General features: G+C 38.6%; 1 protein-coding gene across 1 annotated transcript; it reads right to left on the minus strand.

The window, feature by feature from the left end:
* Window positions 1–202: 202 nt before the first annotated feature.
* LOC143381479 (myoregulin) lies at window positions 203–10,251 on the minus strand. Its single transcript, XM_076835151.1, has 3 exons — window positions 10,141–10,251; window positions 1,097–1,215; window positions 203–423 (listed from the first exon to the last, which is right to left on the minus strand). The coding sequence occupies exon 3, from the start codon at window positions 402–404 to the stop codon at window positions 264–266; it is 141 nt and encodes a 46-aa protein (XP_076691266.1). The 5' UTR covers window positions 405–423; window positions 1,097–1,215; window positions 10,141–10,251; the 3' UTR covers window positions 203–263.
* Window positions 10,252–20,359: the final 10,108 nt, after the last annotated feature.

The raw sequence follows: 20,359 nt of genomic DNA on the forward strand, positions 1-20,359 counted from the left end.
AACAATGTTTAAGAATTGAGCAGTTTTGAAATTCAGTAGTGTTGATTTTTTTTGGGGGGGTGGGCCCTACCATTTCAATTTTTGTGAGCTTTATGTATAAACTATGAAGTACTGAAGAATGCACAATGTTGTTTTTATTGTAATGTTCTGTTGGCTTCTAGAATGAATTGGTGATGTCATCAAATTAAAATCACTCAACATATTTAAATACAAATTTTTACTCACTGGAATTTAATTTGAAATTCACATGCGAAGTCAGTTTTCTAAGAAGTTATAACAACATACATAATAGACATTAGGTCAACAAATAAAACAAACAGAATTTTTAGAAGTCTTCCCATAATTTCATCTTCTAGACTTTGGGGGGCAGTAGTAGAAATTAATATCCAGCTTTTTCCAGTCATATTCAGAATTTTCCTGCTCCTTAGGGAAAAAAAGAGAAAAGTATTCACAAGTGAACACATTCATAATCCAGATTCTTTCCACTCAACCTAATATTTGCATTATTAAAATTCAGTGATGAAGATACATCTTCTAGGGAATACTTCGTACCTATTTGTAACCAAACATAAGCTAAAATGTTTTTTCCCAATTCCCATTCACCATTCTATGTCATAGCTATCACTATGGGTTGTTCTATATGACAAATGCTAAGCTTCCTTTCATTCTCAGGAAGAGAAATAGCTCTTTTCACATCATCAGCAGTTTGCTTATGAAAGATCTTCAGTCATTGATCGCTTGGTCATTTTATTGGCATTCATGAAGTTGCCATTCTTCTAACCTGTACAGTTGGTATTACTAGGAAATGAGGATTTGAAGGCATGGGGAAAGGTAGGTAATGACTACATATGTGTGTGTGTGTGTGTGTGTGTGTGTGTGTGTGTATTACCCCCCCCTCCAAATGTTTGGGATCAAACCCAGTGCCTCACACATGCTAGGCAAGTGCTCTACCACTGAGCCACACTGCCAGCCCAGAATTAAAAACAATAGCAAAAAGCCTTTCCTTCCTTGACTTTTCCTCAAACCCCTCCCTCATGTTTTGGTCACTGGATGGGACATCAAATGTTATTTCCTCCACATCTCTGAATTGAACTCACCTGAATCAATCCCAGGTAGTAGTAGGTAACGAGCTCCTTATTTTTTTTTTATTTCCTCAGTCTGCTCTCTCTAGGCCCAGTACATTCAGCACAGGTGGTCTCCTAGCAACCTTGGCTCCTGTGTCAAAGCACATTAAAAGGTTTAATTGGACCTTGAGGTAGTGGAGGTAGTGGAGGCGTGGGGAGCCTGCCTGTAGAAACTCTGAAATTACTTTCAAAAGTAGACAGGAAGGAGATGTTGAAGAGTGGACTTCAGAAAACGTGAAATCTTCTTTTTATTTGATCAGAGAACTGTATAGCTAAACCCTGAACATTGAACAGAAGGATTCAGCTGAATTCCAAAGTTTTCCTGACAGGGCAAACATTCACAATTTTTAAAGGAAAAATCCCCTGATAAATATTTTAAAACAAATGCTTCAATATCTTCATGGCAAAACAACACCAAGAGCAAAACAAAACAAAAATTTCTCTTTGTAGGAGAGTGGCTCATCATACATATGTTTGATTTTTAAGTATTATGAGATTTTGTGGCTGTGCACACCTGTAATCCCAGCAGCTCAGGAGGGTGAGGCAGGAGGACCTTGAGTTCAAAGCCAGTCTCAGAAATTTAGTGAGGCCCTAAGCAACTCACTGAGACCTTGTCTCTAAATAAAACACATAAAAGGTCTGGGGATGTGGCTTAGTGGTTGAGTGTCCCTGACTTCAATCCCTGGTACCAGAAAGAAAAGAAAAAAGAAAAAAAAAGAAAGAGATAAATAGATAAGTAAAAGATTTTGTATAACATTCATGAATACCAGCTCAGGGCATGGCACCAAAGCGAAGGCGAGAGAAGCGTTCTGGTTTGGGTGGGAGGTGTCCCCCAAAAGCTCATGTGTGAGACAATGCAAGAAGGCTCAGAGGTAAAATGTTTGGGTTAGGAGAGTCTTAACCCAATCAGTGAATTAATCCTCTGGCAGGATTCACTGACTGGCAACTGAAAGGGGGTAGGGCATGGCTGGAGGAAGTGGGGCACTGGGGAACTTGGCTTTGGGGTATTGCTTGAGTCAGCTCTTTTGCTGCTGTGACTAAAGAACCTGACCAGAACGAATTTAAAAGAGAAAGAGTTTATTTGAGGGCTCACAATTTCAGAGGTCTTATTCCATAAAAGGTGAATCCATTCCTTAGGGCTGGAGGTAAGATTAAACATCATGGTGCAAGAGTATGGTGGAGGGAAGCAGCTTAGAGAGCGAGGCCTCCACTGTCAAATATAAATATGGACCCCAAAGCCATGCTCCCAACTCCCACCGCCTCCAGCCACGCCCTACCACTTCAGTTACAGCTCAGTTGATCCCTATTAGGGAGTTAATTCACTGATTGGGTTAAGACTCTCACAACCCAATCATTTCTCCTCTGAACCTTCTTGCATTTTCTGACACGTGAACACCATGTCAGAAACCATCCAAATCATAACAGGTATCTGGTGAGTAGAGTCAGTCTCTCTCTCTCTCTCTCTCTCTCTCTCTTTCTCTCCCCCTCTCTCTGCTTCTTAATCATCATGTGAGCTGCTTCTATCCCCCACACTCTTCCGCCTGATGTTCTACCTCACCTCAATCCCTGAGGAATGGATCCTCATTCCTCAGGGAATGGAGTCCCTGTGTAGGGTCTGAGACTCTGAAATTATGAGCCCCTAGATAAATTTTTCCTCTGCTAAAATTTTTCTTGCCAGGTCTTTTAGTCACAGCAGCAAAAAAAAAAAAAAAAAAAAAAACAGAAATGGACAGGCAGGAGCTTCTAGCAATGTTTCATTTCTTGTCCTGGGTAGTGTTTACACTGGCAAACGGTTTTTAAACTATTTGTTAAACTGTATATAGAAGTTTTCTGTGCTCTTCTGTATGTATTTCACACCTGATTATATAAATATTTTAAAAAGATGAGAGACATATATACAAATGTCAGTAGTAGTCATAGTAGTTAAGCTTGGAAGGAGGAGTATGGGTGACCCTGTTTCTATTTTTCATACCATTTCACTTAGGAAGTAGTTGTCTCTATAATACCAGAAACTACAGAAAGTAGTCTTTTTTCCTGTCCATCTATTTAAAAGTAATTTATTCTGATTGTACTCCTGTCAAGCCAAATACAACAAATGTGAATCCAAGGAAAATTACATTTATCAATGGAACATTTTAATGAAAATGTGTAATTTGTGTGCTCAACAACACAAATCTCTTTCACTAAAGGACACATTCCTATCTTGCTCAAAATGTTCAGGACAAACAGGAACCTGGCTAGTTCCTGTTTCGTTTTTCCCCTTGTTTCTAGATTGAAATCACTGGAAGACACAAGTTTATATCATTACAAGGTCTTTTTAACACACACTGGTTTTACTGAGGATTAAAATTATGATCATCACAATACTTTGATTTGTATTAATTCTTACAACTTTTAAAATCTAGGGGTTTAATGACTGGCTAAAGCATGAGTTATAATCATATTTAATTACTTAATATTTTCTTTTTTGGGGGGATATCAGGGATTGAACTCAGAGGCACTTGACCACTGAGCCACATCCCAACCCTATTCTGTGTTTTATTTAGAGGGAGACAGGTCTCATTAGGTTGCTTAGCACCTTGCTTTTTTGAGGCTGGCCTTGAACTCGAGATCCTCCTGCCTCAGTCTCCTGAGCTGCTGGTATTCCAGTCATGTGCCATCATGCCCAGCCACTTATCATTTTCTAAGTAGTATCTCCATGATTTTATTTGATAATAATCATCACTAGGAGGGACAATGATACTGTAAAACCTATGCTGGAACTTATTAAGTGTGAATCTCTCCAGGCTTTGGTTTTATCTTGAATGTAGAATTTTAACATTATATCTGTGTGGCCCACACTTGTAATCCCAGCTACTCAAGAGGCTGATGCAGGAGGATAACAAATTCTAGGCCATCCTGGGAAACTGAGGGAAACATTGTCTCAAAATAAACTAAAAAGACATCTGGGTGTAGCTCAGTCTTAGAGCACTTATATTGAAGGACCTGGGTTCAATCGTCAGTACCAAAAAATGAAAATAAATAGATCGATAGAATAAATAGATAAATAAATACAGCTAAATGACATGACTTTCAATTTCAGTCATGACACCCTAAGTTATTAGGGTCAAGCATATTTTTATGCAAATTTATATTGAAACTTTGCATGATCACAATTTCCCCTCCCATTTGAATGTCTCCCTTTCTTTTTCTCGTTTCCTAAGGCCACATGGGAGTCACTTTATTATTTTATTTATTTATTTATTTAGACGATGAGGGTTGAACCCAGGGACATTTCACCACTGAACTACAACCCCAGTTCTTTTTATTTTTTATTTTGAGACAGGTTCTCCCTAAATTCCCAAGGATGGCCTTGGACTTGCAATCTTCCTGCTTTAGTTTCCAGAATAGCAGAGATTACAGGGAATGCCACCAACCTTGGCCCTCTTCATTATTTTATAAAATGTCATATTGAAAGTAAAATGGGTAATCTCTCGTCTAGTTTTTAAATTTTTTCTTTACTTTTTTCTTGACTCTATCAAGATTTAGGTTCAAATAATCTAATTCAAATTGACCTGTTCATTATTGATTGGACAGCTGAGTAGTGACATCTCACACAGTACATTAGACAAGTGGAGAATAGCAATAACCCTTGGTTTCTAGGAGCTGGATTTTATGGTATTCCCTGTTCTTCACTCACCACCAGCTTACTGGCCCTTGCCCTTTATAAGCTTTATTATCTAATTATTTTCATATTTAAAAGTTTCCCAAATCAACCCCAACTCTTGGGGATTACATTACGAGTGAATTTCCTAAATAGCTTGATCTTCTGGGGGCAAAAAAAAAAACAAACAAACAATAATGTAAACCATCTACCATAAAAATGTATTACTAGTTCCCTTTTCTCAATTTCCTTCGACCCTTACTACTTCCCTTTATTAGATGTGAACTTTTGGTCAAGACAAAGAACAGAACATACTTTGCAAAGTCTGTATTACAATCAAAAGAAAAATACTTTTCATTGGATTCAAGTTTATAGTCTTAACAGTATGAGTTACATTTCAAAAATATTTTCTTTTTTGACAAGAATTTTCTAAAACTACTCCTGTTTCCATCAATATCTAACAGTTAAGATAATATTCATGGAAGTTCCCTGGAGACACATGTGGAAAAGTGAAACCATGGATATCTGTCCATTTTTTCTTAATAGGTCACTTAATTATGATAACTTCTGTTTTTTCAGGGTCTACTATGTGCTGGTCCCTGATTATTTTGGTTTAGATAAGAGGTGCATCCAAAAGCTCACGTGTGAGACAATTCAAGTTCAGAGGGGAAATGATCGGGTTGTGGGAGCCTTAACCTAATCATTGCTCTAAGCCACTTGAATGGATTAGCTGGGTAGTAACTAAGCAGGTGGGGTGTGGCTGGAGGAGGAGTTTATATTTTGTCCTTGCTGAGCAGAGTAGTCTCTCTGCTTCCTGGTGACTTGAGCTGCTTTCCTCTGCCACACCCTTCCTCCATGATGCTCTGCCTAACCTTGAGCCCAAAATAATGGAGTTGGTCCTCTATATATTCAGACAGACCTGTGAAATCATTAGCTCCAAATAAACATTCTCTCTTCTAAGTTGTTCTGTTCAGATCTTTTGATCACAGTAGAAAAAAAAAACCTGACTAAAGCACTGACTATGTACTCCTGGGAGATGAAAGACACTGAGTAGCCCACCCAGAGCTGCCGGCATTCTGTGCTGGAGTCCAGATGCTACCTAGGACTCAGCCTGAAGACGTCAATCTCTTTTAACTCTGCTGATTAATTAATGTTTTCAAATGAGGTTACTTTGGAAAGAAACTGTAATTCAATGGTAATTGATCATACTGGAAAGGAACTATCCATATAATCACTAATAGCCATGCTCCTTCTTTGATCCTGGCTACTTTTTATAAATATGAAATACTTGTTGAACAATTGATGCATCCTCGGTGACCGCTCTGGGCTCAGAGGTTTTTCAATTAGCAGTGAGCTGTTAATTTATTCATATGAAAAACAATCTGCCTTTTGTCCATGGGACATTCCCCAGACCACAACTACAAGATCACTGTCTAGCAACAAGTTTAGCTAAAAGAACAGTTTCTTATTATCTATTTTTATTATCTAATTCATTCTTGTTTATTACTGATATGATGTATATTCACTGGTAACATTATACCTGAAAAACTTCTCCCCTTAACCTCTTAAAATTAACTAGACACAAGAAGAATGCTCCCAGGACCTCGTGGTTGAATAAAGCTCTGGAATCAGACTAAGGTTTGGGTCTCAGGTCTGCCACTTATCATGAGACCTTGAGCAAGTTATATTAATTGTACTCAAAACTTCTATTAATTGAAGATGACAAAATGTTCTATTTCATAGGATAGTGGGAGAATTAAATGCAATAATATTTGTGCCTAGAAAGTAAATAAACAATGATGATGATTATTATTAATTATACTTGAGCATGCTGCCTGCTAAACTGTACCCCTTAAATGAATTATTCTCAGGCTTTTTTAGCAGCTAAACACACAGATCTGACAAACTTCTCATCTTTTCAGACTCAATGTTACCTCCTCCAGGATCCATTCTGACCACCTCAGTATTTATTTTTCTATAACAAATGACCAGTCACTACACTGTGTTCTATCCATTGCCACTCACAATGCCATGAACAGTTGCTGTCTTTCTAGAAGTTGGGGACAGCCTTGTCTCTCCTGAATCCTAATACATAGTCTCTGGCAGTAATTATTTTTTCAAATAGTATCAACTTAAGAGCTGCACTTCAGGTAGAAGATTTAATGGAAAACTGAAAGTTCATTTCTTTCAAATGACAGTCACAGTAAGAAAAACATTATATACAGATATAGATATAGATATTTAAAATAATTATCCGGAAAATAATTTAAAAAAATAAAACCCCAATGTTGAGTGCGTTCATCTTATTTCCATTTGGAAAATGTCTCCTTTCCCATAAAGATTATGCTTAATAAAATTGTCTTCTTGAAACATGAGAAATCAAATGAAAATTATGTCAATGCTGTTGCTTTTCTTGTTTTTTGCTTGGAATTAGGAAACTAAGTCAAGTTTTTGGAAGGTAACAACAATGTGGCAGAGGACCTGCAGGGTTCCAGGACAGGAGTGTCCTTCTGAGATGGCCACTGCTCCTATAGCATAAGGAAGATGTTCCCTCATTAAGCTCCTCAAATTCATGTGAGTAAGGAGTTCATTGAAAAATGTGCATATTTAATGGTAAATGGATTTTGAGTGTCTTATTAGTTTCTGACATTGAGTTCAAGTTTTATTTTCTGAACTAATCAAGGTGCCATTACATCTGCCCAAAGTTGAATTATATCTGAAAGGAAATTCGACCACAAATCTGAAAATTGACTTATCACTGACATAAGCCTTATATGAGAAAGCTTGTATAAGAATAAACAAAAAGATTATGGATTTTAAATGATTGCAGCCCTGATAGTTGTACTTTTTTTTCCTAATTACAACATGATTTCTAGGTGATTTTCCTCTCTTCAACTAAGAGAAACAATAGTTGTAAAAGGTTTGAATTAATAAAGAATTGTTGGTACCAGAAACGACATTTGATCTTGCATAAACTTCTCATTTGCCAAATGAGGCCCAGAGATGTAGGCTTGTTCGAGGTCACAGAGAGCAACATTGGCCATTTTTTTTTGATATTCATGATAAATTAGATTCTGTGTTTCATCAGACTTGGCTATTTGTAAAGACTGCCTTCTCCATCTTCCAACATCATTGATTCAGGCTAATATGAGACCAGAAAGGCCAGAATAAGGTAAATCTCAAGTGAAACAGGTCAACATCTAAAGGTAAAGCACTTGACAAAGTAAATTTTGGCTGAAAACAAAAAGCTATTGTTATGGTTTAGATATTTGGTATCCCCCCAAAGCTCATGTGTACTACAATGAAAGAAGGTTAATTAGTAAATTATAAATTTATGGGATGTAAACCCTAATCAGTGCATTAATCCACTGATATAGATTAACTGGGTGGTAACTCTAGGCAGGTGAGTCTGTAGCTAGAGGAAGTTGGACACTGAGGTCTTGACAATTTGGGGTTTATATTTGGGCTTTGGAAAGCAGAGCTCTTTCTGCTTCTTGGTTGTCAAGTCTTGAGCTGCGTTTCTTTGTCACAGCCTTCCACCAAGATGTTCTGCCTCATCCAGGCCAAGAATTATAGATTAAGCTGACTGTGGACTGAAACTCTGAAACCGTGGACCAAAATGAACTTTGCCTCCTCTCTGCTGTTGTTATCAGGTCTTTTGGTCACAGTGATGAAAAAGAGGACTAAAACACACGTGCTTTGTCACAGATGGTCAGTCATCAAGGTGGGATTACAAGGATAACGTAGATTTTGGAGCCATATAGAATGGTTTTAGGTCCTGGCTCTGGTGCTGTTAGCTTTGCAGCCTTGGACAAGGCACTTCATCTGGAGAATAAGCGATAATAACATCTGTCTTACATGATCTGAAAGGACTTAATTCAAAACTAAAGTTAAGTCCACACACACTTTGACTTCCATCTCATAAAACTTTATGAGGTGGAATATTAATACCACTGCTCTCTTAGTCAAAAGACCCAAGCCCAGAGAACTAGACAACTTTCCTTTCTGTTGTAGACAGACACAGAATGGAATCAAATGTGGCAAGGAGGTAATATTTAGAACTGTAGAAGAATAGTAGCCAAAAGAAAAATTTGGAATGATGATTATAACAGTCAGGTAAGTTTATAAAAAGCAATAGCTTATGTTCTGAACAGTTTCTGGAACTTCCCATCAACATTGATTGTAACTGTAGACTTATTGTCCTGAGCTGCTAATACCCTAGTTCTATCCATCTCTGCATTCACAGGCTTATACCATCCTAAAAATGAAGATATTAAAAGCAGTGAAAGTTTAATATTGTCTCTATACTCTAGATTAATGTTTCCCATTAGAGACTATATTTGGAGGCTCTGGGTCTGAATTTGAAACAAATGAGAGATGATTAGGAAGATTTAAGAAAATTTTGAAGGAGAATTCTATAAATAACTAAGATAGCTGTCACTATACTTGGCCACTATGTACATCATGAATAAACTGGAAAGCCCAGTAAAACAAGTTATGGTTCCCATTTCACAAGGGAGGAAACTGAAGCTCAGGGTGGTTGAATTCCTGCTTGCCATCACACAACTTGTAAGTGGTCCAAACCAGGATTTCACACCGGGTACATATCTGCCCCTTTCCAAGTCATTATAATGCCTCCCTTACACATTCTGTCTGGAAGCCTGAGGCACATGTTTAGGGACTGAACATATATAAGCAAAGTAGAAAGCTATGCTAGTCTGTGGTCCTGCAGTGTCAGATTTCAGCTCTGCTCACAAGGAGCAAGCAAGGTGTCTGTCTTTCTGGACTTCAGGACCCTCCTTTTCCAGAAAGTAGTGCACAGTGACCTGCTTTGCAAGACTCTCAAAAATAGCGGTTATATATTTAAAAAAAAAAAAAAAAAAAAGTCTGCAGACACAAAGCCTTTGGCTAAAAAGCAAGGAAGCAACAAGACAGCACCCTCTCTCACCCAAACATGGAATGTGGAACACACAAGGGCCCATGTCTCCCATCCAACTCCCTCATGTTACTTTCAAATGTGAAACTAATCTTTGACATCACTGTCAAAGATTACCAAGCCTGCCACAGGGTTTAGTCAAATAATTTATATACAGCATCATTAATCCCTTGCTTCTCTTCCTGCTTTTATTTAGCCAGAAAGGAAATGAAAGGCATGGGATTCTAATTAATTAATATTTCTCATAGTCCACCCTATAAAACTTGCAGAGATGTTGAAATGCAGGAAATGGAAAGGGGCTTTGTGAATCTTAACCTACTATATTCTCCTTCTACCAGAAGCAAACAAGAGCCCCCCACCCTTAAATTTCCTCCTACACCAATATCTTAAAATGCTATAGTTAAAAAAAAACAACAAAACGAAAGTCCAGCACTTACAGTTCAGGGGTTCAATAAGCAAAGTCCAAAGTCAAAGGAATGATCTCTCTTTCTGGTGAAAAACACCATATGCTGTTGGTGGATCAGGAGCTCACTGGGCTGTTATTAATAACTGGCTTTGAGCTTTATGAAGAAACATGAGCCAGAATGTCATGGAGGAGGCAAGTAGAAAGGAATTGACAGACACAGGTGGAATAAATTATGGCAAAAATATCCTATACAGCAGCTCAAATAAGCCACTAGGAGGGAATCAGCTTCTCCATGATCAATAGGCCCTGATGTTAAGTGCTCTGAGTTCCATAGCCAACCTACAAAAATACCCTTCATATTGAAAACACAATGGTTATACTACCCTCAGCTCTGCTGATCACTCCTTTTCTGTAGATAACTGAATATATTTTTAAATGTATACATTTTGTTTTATTTATTTTGACTCTCCTGTTTACAAAATATATCCACAAATGGATTTTCAAATGTACATTATCACTTTTTTAAAGTTTGTTTACCTCTTAGCTCGTTAGTCTCCTTTCCTCCAGAATCCTTAAATTATTCCTGGAAAAATATAGTTATGTGAGGGATGAGGGAAGTGGGCCTGGGGTTGGTGCATTCATAACAGGAAACCTGCCAAACTGACATGATAGAAACAGGAGTAAGAGTCATGACCTGGCATCTGATCTGCACTGACTCTCTTCTTTTGAAAACCTATATTCCAAAACTGTGCCCTCCCCACCAACTTCCTCTCAGTTGACATCAAATTGTTCAGATTACAGTAATGTGTCTTTGGGAATAAATGACAGTAAACACTGGATCTGTTATGAGTATTAAAAAATTGACACTTAGACCAAAGTTATTGAAGGTTATTAAGGTGCATTATATGTTTTGAATGGAGCCATGCTTGTTAAAATTGCTTCATTTTTTTTTTAAGGAGAGAGAGAGAGAATCTTTTTTTTTTTTTTTGGTAAATGGACACAACACCATGCCTTTATTTTTATGTGGTGCTGAGAATCGAACCCGGGTCCCACCAGTGCTAGGGGAGCGCTCTACCACTGAGCCACAATCCCAGCCCAATTGCTTCATTTTTAAGCTCCACTTGCCTGTTACTCTAGCACAGGACTGAAAACTCTCCGTTTTTTCAACTGTGGGGAGCCACTCCAAATGCACACACCTTTCAGTCCTGATGCCCCCCTGGGATCTGAAAGATCACTGTAGTCTGGCAGGGTAGTGCCATGACTTGTGAAGGCTTTTCCCTCACTTAGATAACAAAGCATGGTCCTAGGAGTAGGCAGCACCCAGAGGGGTTGAGCTACACGCACCTGTTCCTTTGTAATCCTACCCTTTTGCCCTTTTTGGGGATAGAATGTTCCATGGAATCTCCCCTTGTGTGTTCCCCATATAAGAATAAAGAACTCTGGTGGCTCGCTCTCTTTCCAAGGACCCTTAAGGTCCCAGAGCCGTCTCCGGATTATTGAAAAGGTAATTCTGTGGGGTTGTGTGCTTTCTTTTTTGTTTTCTTTAGTTATTGGAATAGTCATGATTACAAACTCCCATGGGATATCACAAATGATTAAAAACCACTGTATGGAATTATGGATTAAAACCGTTTTAAAATATGTTTCCCATTTCAAGAAGTTGGTTTGGGGTTTTGTTATTAAGCAGAACTAAGCTTGATAACTGTGTGTCAAAGGAAGGAATCGGTGAACCTGGTAAGAACATTAAGGAAATCCTCAAACAATAAAATGCAAGAGCCAACACACTCCCATGACAGGAGCCCATCTCCCTCCAGCTGCCCTCAAGGAGCCGAAGGAAGCACACGTAAAACTCCAGGCTTTACGCAGTGCCTGACAATGTGGTTGAAGCTGGAGGAGGTTTGTTCACATGCTTCCTTATCAGAATACACAGTATTCCGTGTGGTCGAGCTTTCTTCCAGGAAGGGAGACAGACTTTTTGCAGGAAGACTTTTCCAAATTAAGTCAACTGGCAACTTGTGATGAAAGGATGGCCCTTCAGCCATAATATTTATCAGGAAACTAACTTCCTGTCTTTAATCAACTCAAGATTTTTGTTTTTAAGAGATGAGAATGTGTTTGTGGTGGCTGGGGTAGTGGGGAGGAACTGACAAAGAACAGCCATCTAAAACCATTGCCCCGTGCCTCAGCCCTGCCTGGCTCAATTCAGGCCCAATTATGATTTTGGAGCAAGTTCAGGGGAATTTGTGTGGCTGATTCAAGAACTCAAGGCAGATACTTCTGCTCAGTTTTTGGAACTGACAGATACGTTATCACATTTCCAAAGTGGGAACTTGATAAGAATAAGATAGATCAGCAATTCTTAACAAATCAAAGCACTGCAAAGGAGATATATAAAACTCAGAAAAAAAAATTGGAAAAGTGATATTATATCATTAAAAAAATTGGAAAAGTGATATTATATCATTTCACTATAGCCTTTGTACACCACTGCTGCCAGGAAAATTAAGTCCGTTTTGAAGAATGCAAACTTTTTTTTTTTTTTGCATTTTCAGAAATAAGTGTTTAATAAGAGAAATGAAGATATGACAAGCTATGTTGACTTTTACCATCAGAACAATGTTGTGGCAATCTTAATGTTGGAAAACTATTGTGCTATTACTTGGATATGAGGCGTCCTCCTAAAACCTCTGTTTGAATGCAGGAGTGTTCAGAGGTAAAATGATTGGATTGTGAGAGCTGTAACCTAATCAGTCCATCCTAGTTTGAATGGACTGACTGGGTGGTAAATGTAGGCTGTGGGGCATGGATAGAGGAGGTGAGTCACTGGGGTGTGTCCTGGAAAGGTGCATCTTCTGATCTGTAATAAATTGATCTTTCCTCCACTGTGCCCTTCTACATGATGTTCTGCCTCACCTTGTCCCAGAACAATGAAGTTGGCTGACCATGAACTACATCTCAGAAACCATGATCCAATATAAACTTTCCCTCCTCTAAATTGTTCTTGGCAGATATTTTGGTTTCAGTGATGCAAAGCTGACTAACACACATTGAATATAGGATTATCTAATACAAGTTCTCATATATTGAGAACTTAACTCCTCCTAAAAGCTTCACATTCAGTAACACATTTATCCTCATATGACTTGATGAAGAAGAAAAAAAGAGAACTTGAGAGTGATTATACAACTTATCCAAGGAAACAGATGTCAGAGCCAGTATCTGAAATGAGGCATTCTGGTCTCAATACCCTACTGTCAACCCCATGCTCTCAAAAATATACAGGAGTAGCTGTAGCAAAAGCAATAATATATTTTGATGCCCAAATAGGAAGGGAAGTAGGCAGGGAGGGAGGGAGATAAAGAAGCCACACCCAGCATCAACTGAACTATGTACTGTGGTCTCCCGTGTAGCCAGATTTGACAAGAGGGAAAATTCTGGAGAAGGGAAATTCTCAGAAATTGATGAAACTGGAAAGTTCAGTGCAGGCTGGGTGCAGGCTGACATCCTTTTCACAGGTCAAACATTCCTCCAGAGGTATTGATGGGTGGATCCACTTATTGAGAATTCCATTTATCATGCAAAAATAAACAAAAATATAAGTCAGGGTTTGGGCTCCTGAATACTTCAGGGCAAACTGGCTGGGTTTGATATATGAGTATCCATTCCCCCACCAGCCCAGCTTTTCAAGGAACTCTACAACATAAAGAAGGTCAATACTGTGAATCACCTTTGTTTTGTCTGAATGACAATAAAAGTTATTTAATACCATGCTGCTTTTAGTATAGTTTAAGATCTGGTATACTGATGCCATCTACTTTACTCTTCTTGCTATGGATTGCTTTAGCTATTATGGCTCTCTTGTTCTTCCAGATAAATTTCAAAACTTCTTTTTTCTATTTCTATGAGGAAAGTCATTGGGATTGGAATTGCATTAAATCTGTATAGTGTTTTTGGTAGTATGGTCTTTTTGACAGTATTAATTCTGCCTATCCAAGAACAAGGTAGATCTTTCCATCTTCTGAGTTCTTTTCTGTAATTTCTTTCTTTAGTGTTCTGTAGTTTTCATCATAGAGGTCTTTTACCTCTTTCACAGACCAATGGTATAGAATAGAGGATTCAGAGACAAACCCAAATAACTATAGTTATCTTATATTAGACAAAGGCGCCAAGAACATACATTGGAGAAAAGATAGCCTCTTCAACAAATGGTGCTGCGAAAACTGGAAATCCATATGCAACATAATGAAATTAAGCCCTTATCTCTTCCCATGCACAAAACTCAACTCAAAGTGGATCAAGGAACTAGGAATTAAATCAGAGACACTGCACTAATAGAAGAAAAAGTAGGCCCTAATCTTCATCATGTCGGATTAGGCACCGACTTCCCTAATAAGACTCCTATAACACAAGAATTAAAATCAAGAATCAATAAATGAGATGGATTCAACCTAAAGAAAAGCTTCTTCACAGCAAAAGAAACAATCAGTGAGGTGAACAGAGAGCCTACATCTTGGGAGCAAGTTTTTACCACATGTATATCAGATAGAGCACAAATCTCTAGGATATATAAAGAACTCAAAAATCTTAACACCAAAAAAAATGATCCAATTAATAAATGGACCAAGAAATTGAACAGACACTTCTCAGAAGATGATATACAATCGATAAACAAATATATGAAAAAATGTTCAACATCTCTAGCAGTTAGAGAAATTCAAATCAAAACTACTCTAAGATTTCATCTCACTCCTGTCAGATGGCAGCTATTAAGAACACAAACAACAATAAGGGTTGGCAAGGATGTGGGGGAAAAGGTACACTCATACATTGCTGGTGGGACTGTAAATTGGTGCAGTCAATATGGAAAGCAGTATGGAGATTCCTTGGAAAACTGAGAATGGAACTACCATTTGACCCAGCTATCCCTCTCCTCAATCTATACCCAAAGTACTTAAAAACAGCATATTACAGGGACATAGCCACATCAATGCTTATAGCAGCACAATAACTAAACTATGGAACCAACCTAGATGCACTTCAGTAGAGGAATGGATAACAAAAATGTAATACATATATCACATACATGAATGGATAACAATGGATATCACCACATTTTTGTTATCCATTCATTTATATAATAGAATACTACTTAGCAATAAAAGAGAATAAAATCATGGTATTTGCACGTAAATGGATGGAGATGGAGAATATAATGCTAAGTTAGCCAATCCCAAAAAAACAATGCTGAATGTTTTCTCTAAAGATGTTGATTCATAATGGGGTTGGGGGAACATGGGGAGATTAGAAGAATTCTAGATACAGCAAAGGGGAGGAAGGGTAAAGGAGTGGGCATGGGGGTAGGAAAGATGGTGGAATGAGATGGACATCATTACCCTAAGTATGTGTATGAAGACACAAATGGTGTGAATATACTTTATGTACAACCAGAGATGAAAAATTGTGCTCCATATGTGTAATATGAGTTACAATGCATTCTGCTATCATACATAACAAATTAAAATAAAAAAAATTTTGAAGTTCCTTAATAATTGAGGGTCTTAATGCCAATTAAGGCAACTGCTTTCCTAAAGTACACAGAGAGTAAGTCACATAAAAAAAAAAAAAAAGCACTTGGTTGTTAATTGCTTCACAAGTAAAAATCACACTTTTCCCCCTCCCAAGTATATTCTACACTTCCTGTCTCAGTAAGTCAACTCTGGATAGCTGAGCTAAATGAATTCCTGTGGTCTTTTCTTTAGGATCAGGAAAACACAAGACTTCTTTTCAAATGATGCAATAAAATATGAAGATTTCTCAGACTTAAGAAGGAGGCTGAAAATCTGGGTTCCTGTAGAGCCTGATGAAACCACTGCTCTCATTTACATTCTAACCCAATAGGATTAACAGATTCTGCCCTTGTGGAGAATGCAAGAAGTACTAAAGTTCTTAAAGAACTTAGAGAAGACTGACAGTTTCCTGCATCCTACAGTGCTCTACTTTTAGTTCTATTAAACCATTTGGTTTAACAGTCAAGACCAAAGGTGCGAAATCCCCTTAGAGAAGGAGCTTAGAGTATCCAAAAAGTGCATCCACACCAATGTGACCAATTACAACAATTTTTTATATTAGTTCACTAGTACTGACTTAGGGCCAGTGAGACAAGAAGTTAGAAGCTGCTACCAAAGTCTGAAGTTAGTCAAGAGGACCCTGAGCTCATTTTGGAACCACACCATCAGGTTGACCTCATTCTATATATTCCCTTGATTTATATGCCCAGCCATGCTGCCCAGCTTGGGGCCCTCCATTGTACACAATGAAAGATTTCACAGTGAGTCACAAATACCTCGTAGAAAGAAAAGCCATCAAAAATCACCCAAAGTTTAAATCTTATATTTCCACAAAGAAATTGAAAATCCATACAGGAAAAAAAAAAAAAAGTCCTAATGTCCCTAATCTAGTTCTTCAGTTCATGGGTGTCTTACTATGATACTTGGTTAAATGTAGATTATTTTTCTCTAGCTGCATGATTCAATCCTTACCGCCCCCTCCCTTACCAGCTCTAGAAATTGAATCCGTGGCCTTGAATATGCTAAGCGAAGCACTCTGCCAGGGAGTTTCATCTCCAGCCCTACCTCAATAGTCTTATGGTCCCCCAAGTACCATAAGGTAATCGGAAGCAATAATGACAGCAACATCACACACCCACTAAAAATTAGTAGCCTTTCCTAAGCAAATGGAGGCCCCCACCATGTCAACCCTATTATCCATAGATATGTGTAGATGAGATCAAAAGAGAACATTTTCTTAGCTTCAACTCTAACATGATGTCAATTATTTAAAACCAGTTGCCTAGAACTCACTCACAACTCCTAAACCCATAAACTTTTCCATGTTTGGAGCCACTTTTTGCTGTTTCTCATTTTGGACATTGGTATATAAAATACTCCTGCTTTCTTGCAAAAATTAGAATTTTCTATGTTGACATCTGTAGTATTCTTTCCCAAGACTTATTTCTTTTTTCCATCCTTAAAATCTCCTGATACCCATCCCTTCCATTTTTGAAAGCTTTACTATGAAAATCTTAAACAGCCCTGGTGTGGTGGTGCACACTTGTAATCGCAGCAACTTGGGAGGTTGAAGCAGGAGATTGACAAGTTCAAAGTCAGCCTTGGCAACTTAGGAGAAACTGTTTTAAGTCAAAGTAACAGGGGGCTAAGAATATAGCTCAGTGGTGGAGAAATCCTGGGTTCAATCCCTGGTACCACCACCAAAAAACACAACACAACAAAACAACAACCACAACGAAAAAAACTAATAAAAAGAAAGAAACTCTTAAGCATATACAAAAGTACAGAATAGTATAATCAGGTTTAGGCAATTGATATATTGCCCACCTTGTCTCCTCTATCTCCACCACCACTACTCCATTCTCCTCATGAGTTATTTTAAAGCAAACAGAAAATATTATATCATTGCCTCCTTAATTACTGATGAAACTTTAAAAGGTACAGGTCTTTAATATTACTACTTTTACTAAAAAAGATAAGAAACTGACAAATGTATCTTAAGTATCAATAAAAAGTAGAAAAAAATAACATGAAATAAACAGAGACATTTGGGAACTCTCATAAATCAGGCAACATCTGATTCATCCCAAACCTGCATCTTTTGTTGCTTGAGGTTCTGCCCTTCTCCAGAATACTCTGGTACTTCCCAGGCAACCTTGTTAACTCCCTGATAGCTCTACTGAGTAAGGAGAAATTTTCCCCAGGGACACCATTTGTCTAAAACCCTGGAGAAAAGAGTCATGAGAAGCCTGGAATCTTCCCCATATGTAGGATTGAGCTTCCCCAGCAGCTTTGTTCTAGGTTCCTGTTGCTTCTCATGGATCTGCAGACCAGGATCTCAGAAAAATTCCCATTGCCTAAGATAAAAACCCTTTCAAAAAGTAAATAATCACAATACCATCATTATAGCTAGAAATCAAATTAATAATATTCTTTAATGTTCAATATTTGGGGAGTGTTCATTCTCTCTCTGGTCCAGATGTCCTGGGCCTTGCAAGTGCTGAATTGAACATAGACAGGCTTCTTTGCTCCGAGAGCAGACTTCCCCTGCACAAATACACATGCAAATAAGTCAGACACCTCTTCAAAAGTTCACAGGCTTCTCTTCACTCCAATCTGAATCAAATTACTCCCCCTTACTCTTTCTTCCTATATTCCCAACAGCTTCTGAGGGATTTCATGGTAGCTGCCAAGGGTCATTGCCTGAAATTACTTAAGTCTGTCAGGCTGTCTCACAATGGACACACCCACCTTGTTCCCACGTTTCTTTTCCCCATTAAGTGGCCAAGAACACGTGTTCTGGAACCAGACTGTTTGGCCTTGTCACTTACCACATGGTTCCAACAAGTTAGTTAAACTTCATAAAATGCAGTTTATAGACAAAGATAAATGGGATGAAGGGCAGCCAACTTAATCTAGACTGCCGAAGAATAAGGACAGCTGAGAGAAAAAGCTCACCCAGCGGGGCTCCTCGGGTCCCCTGTGATGCCCCTGCTTCTGGGCAATGAACCCCTGGCCTCTCATCCTAGACTATTTAGGATGATGGAAAGAGAAGCTAAAGGCAGGGTAGGATGGAAAACAGTGCAAAAACCCATGCTGCCTTAGACATGCACATATTCAAACTCCCAAGGGGAATGTGTCCATTTCTAGTCCACAGCATTGCACTTGGCACAAGACCCTTCCCACAAGAGCAACTGCCTCAGCTATCTTGAGAGTCCCAAAGGAGACTCACACCATCTCTTGTCCTCCACCATGTGCTGATCCAAGCTCTGAGTCTGCAGCTATGCACAGGGTTTGGGTTTCTCAAAATAAATCTCTTCCCCCACTGCTACTGACACATTTGAAATGGGACCTGCAAGCATCACAGACCTTGATAAAGGAGCCTCCCTGGACTTCTTAGGCCCAGAGATGTGCTAGAAACTGTCTCAGAAAGGCCCAGGACAGACAATTGCTAAATTTCCAGGACCTTTGTGAGCTGATAGTTAAACATAGACACTTAAATTATATAGAATTTTAAATAAAAAGATTAAAAACCAAGGTGATAAATATTCAAAGCATCTCGCTTTCTAACTATCTTGCTTTTATTGTGCTCTTAAGGTAATTTATATTTAATATATGTGGAAGAAAAACTATATAATGGTGTGCTACTGCACAACTCAGTTATGGTGGGAAGAATTTACATCACAAAAATTGACAAGCAATACCAATCAGGGCCATTCTCCCAGAAAGTAGGACTCTTAAACACCTGTCATCACCCGCGTCTGATTCATCTCTATACACAGGAGCATATCCTCAACTCAGCCTGCTGGGTATCCAGTTTGCTATGTTAGGGACAAATTGGATGGTAGTACAGAGAAGAGACTCCAGGAACATTTCAATCCTTTCTCATCTCTGGCTGGGGTTGTGGCTCAGCGGTGGAGCACTTGCCTCACATGTATGAGGCAATGGATTCGATCCTCAGCACCACATAAAAATAAATAAATAAAATGAAGGTATTTTGTCTGTCTACAACTAAAAATATTTATTTAAAAATTGTTTGATTTTCCAAGTTCTTTATGTACCTATATTTTGCTTTCCTTTTATTAGCTGGACTTGTGCTAGGAACTTCCAGCACAGGACTCTCTCCTAACTGGCCTTCCAATTTCCATGTCTCTTTCCCAAACATACATACTAGATCTGGCAGGTCCTAGAGCAAATGCAGCCATGACAGGCCATAATTCAAATCACTGCTCTTTACAATCGTAAGTGAAGTATAAGTATTCCAGGAGATAGACTCGGAGTGGAGGGAGTTTAAGTGAACAGAGTTGGTTGGTTAACAACGTCGGCAACGTGAGCTTAACTCCAGTGGTCAGCCCCAAGGAATCACGTAGAGCACACTTCAGAATTGCTCCGCTAGAGGATCAGGCTTCTGGGACTTGGATCCATCTACTCCTTGAACACCCTGTTTGAAGGTGATCTGCAGGGAGAATGAGCCTCCACATTCGTTCTTCCAGATTGTGCTTAAGTGTCTTCTGCATAAGCCTGAGGCACCAAAGCCATGACAAGTGCCCACCTCATGCTTGATGAGGAGGGCCAACAAGGTTCAAGGGTATCCATGGTGCAATCAGGTGGGCCTCAGGGATGTAACATATTCCTCAAGATCTGCTACAGATGCCTGGGGACCAAATATCTCATCATCATTTT

Source organism: Callospermophilus lateralis, chromosome 15 (assembly GCF_048772815.1).
Source record: "Callospermophilus lateralis isolate mCalLat2 chromosome 15, mCalLat2.hap1, whole genome shotgun sequence".
NCBI classification, from domain to species: domain Eukaryota; kingdom Metazoa; phylum Chordata; class Mammalia; order Rodentia; family Sciuridae; genus Callospermophilus; species Callospermophilus lateralis.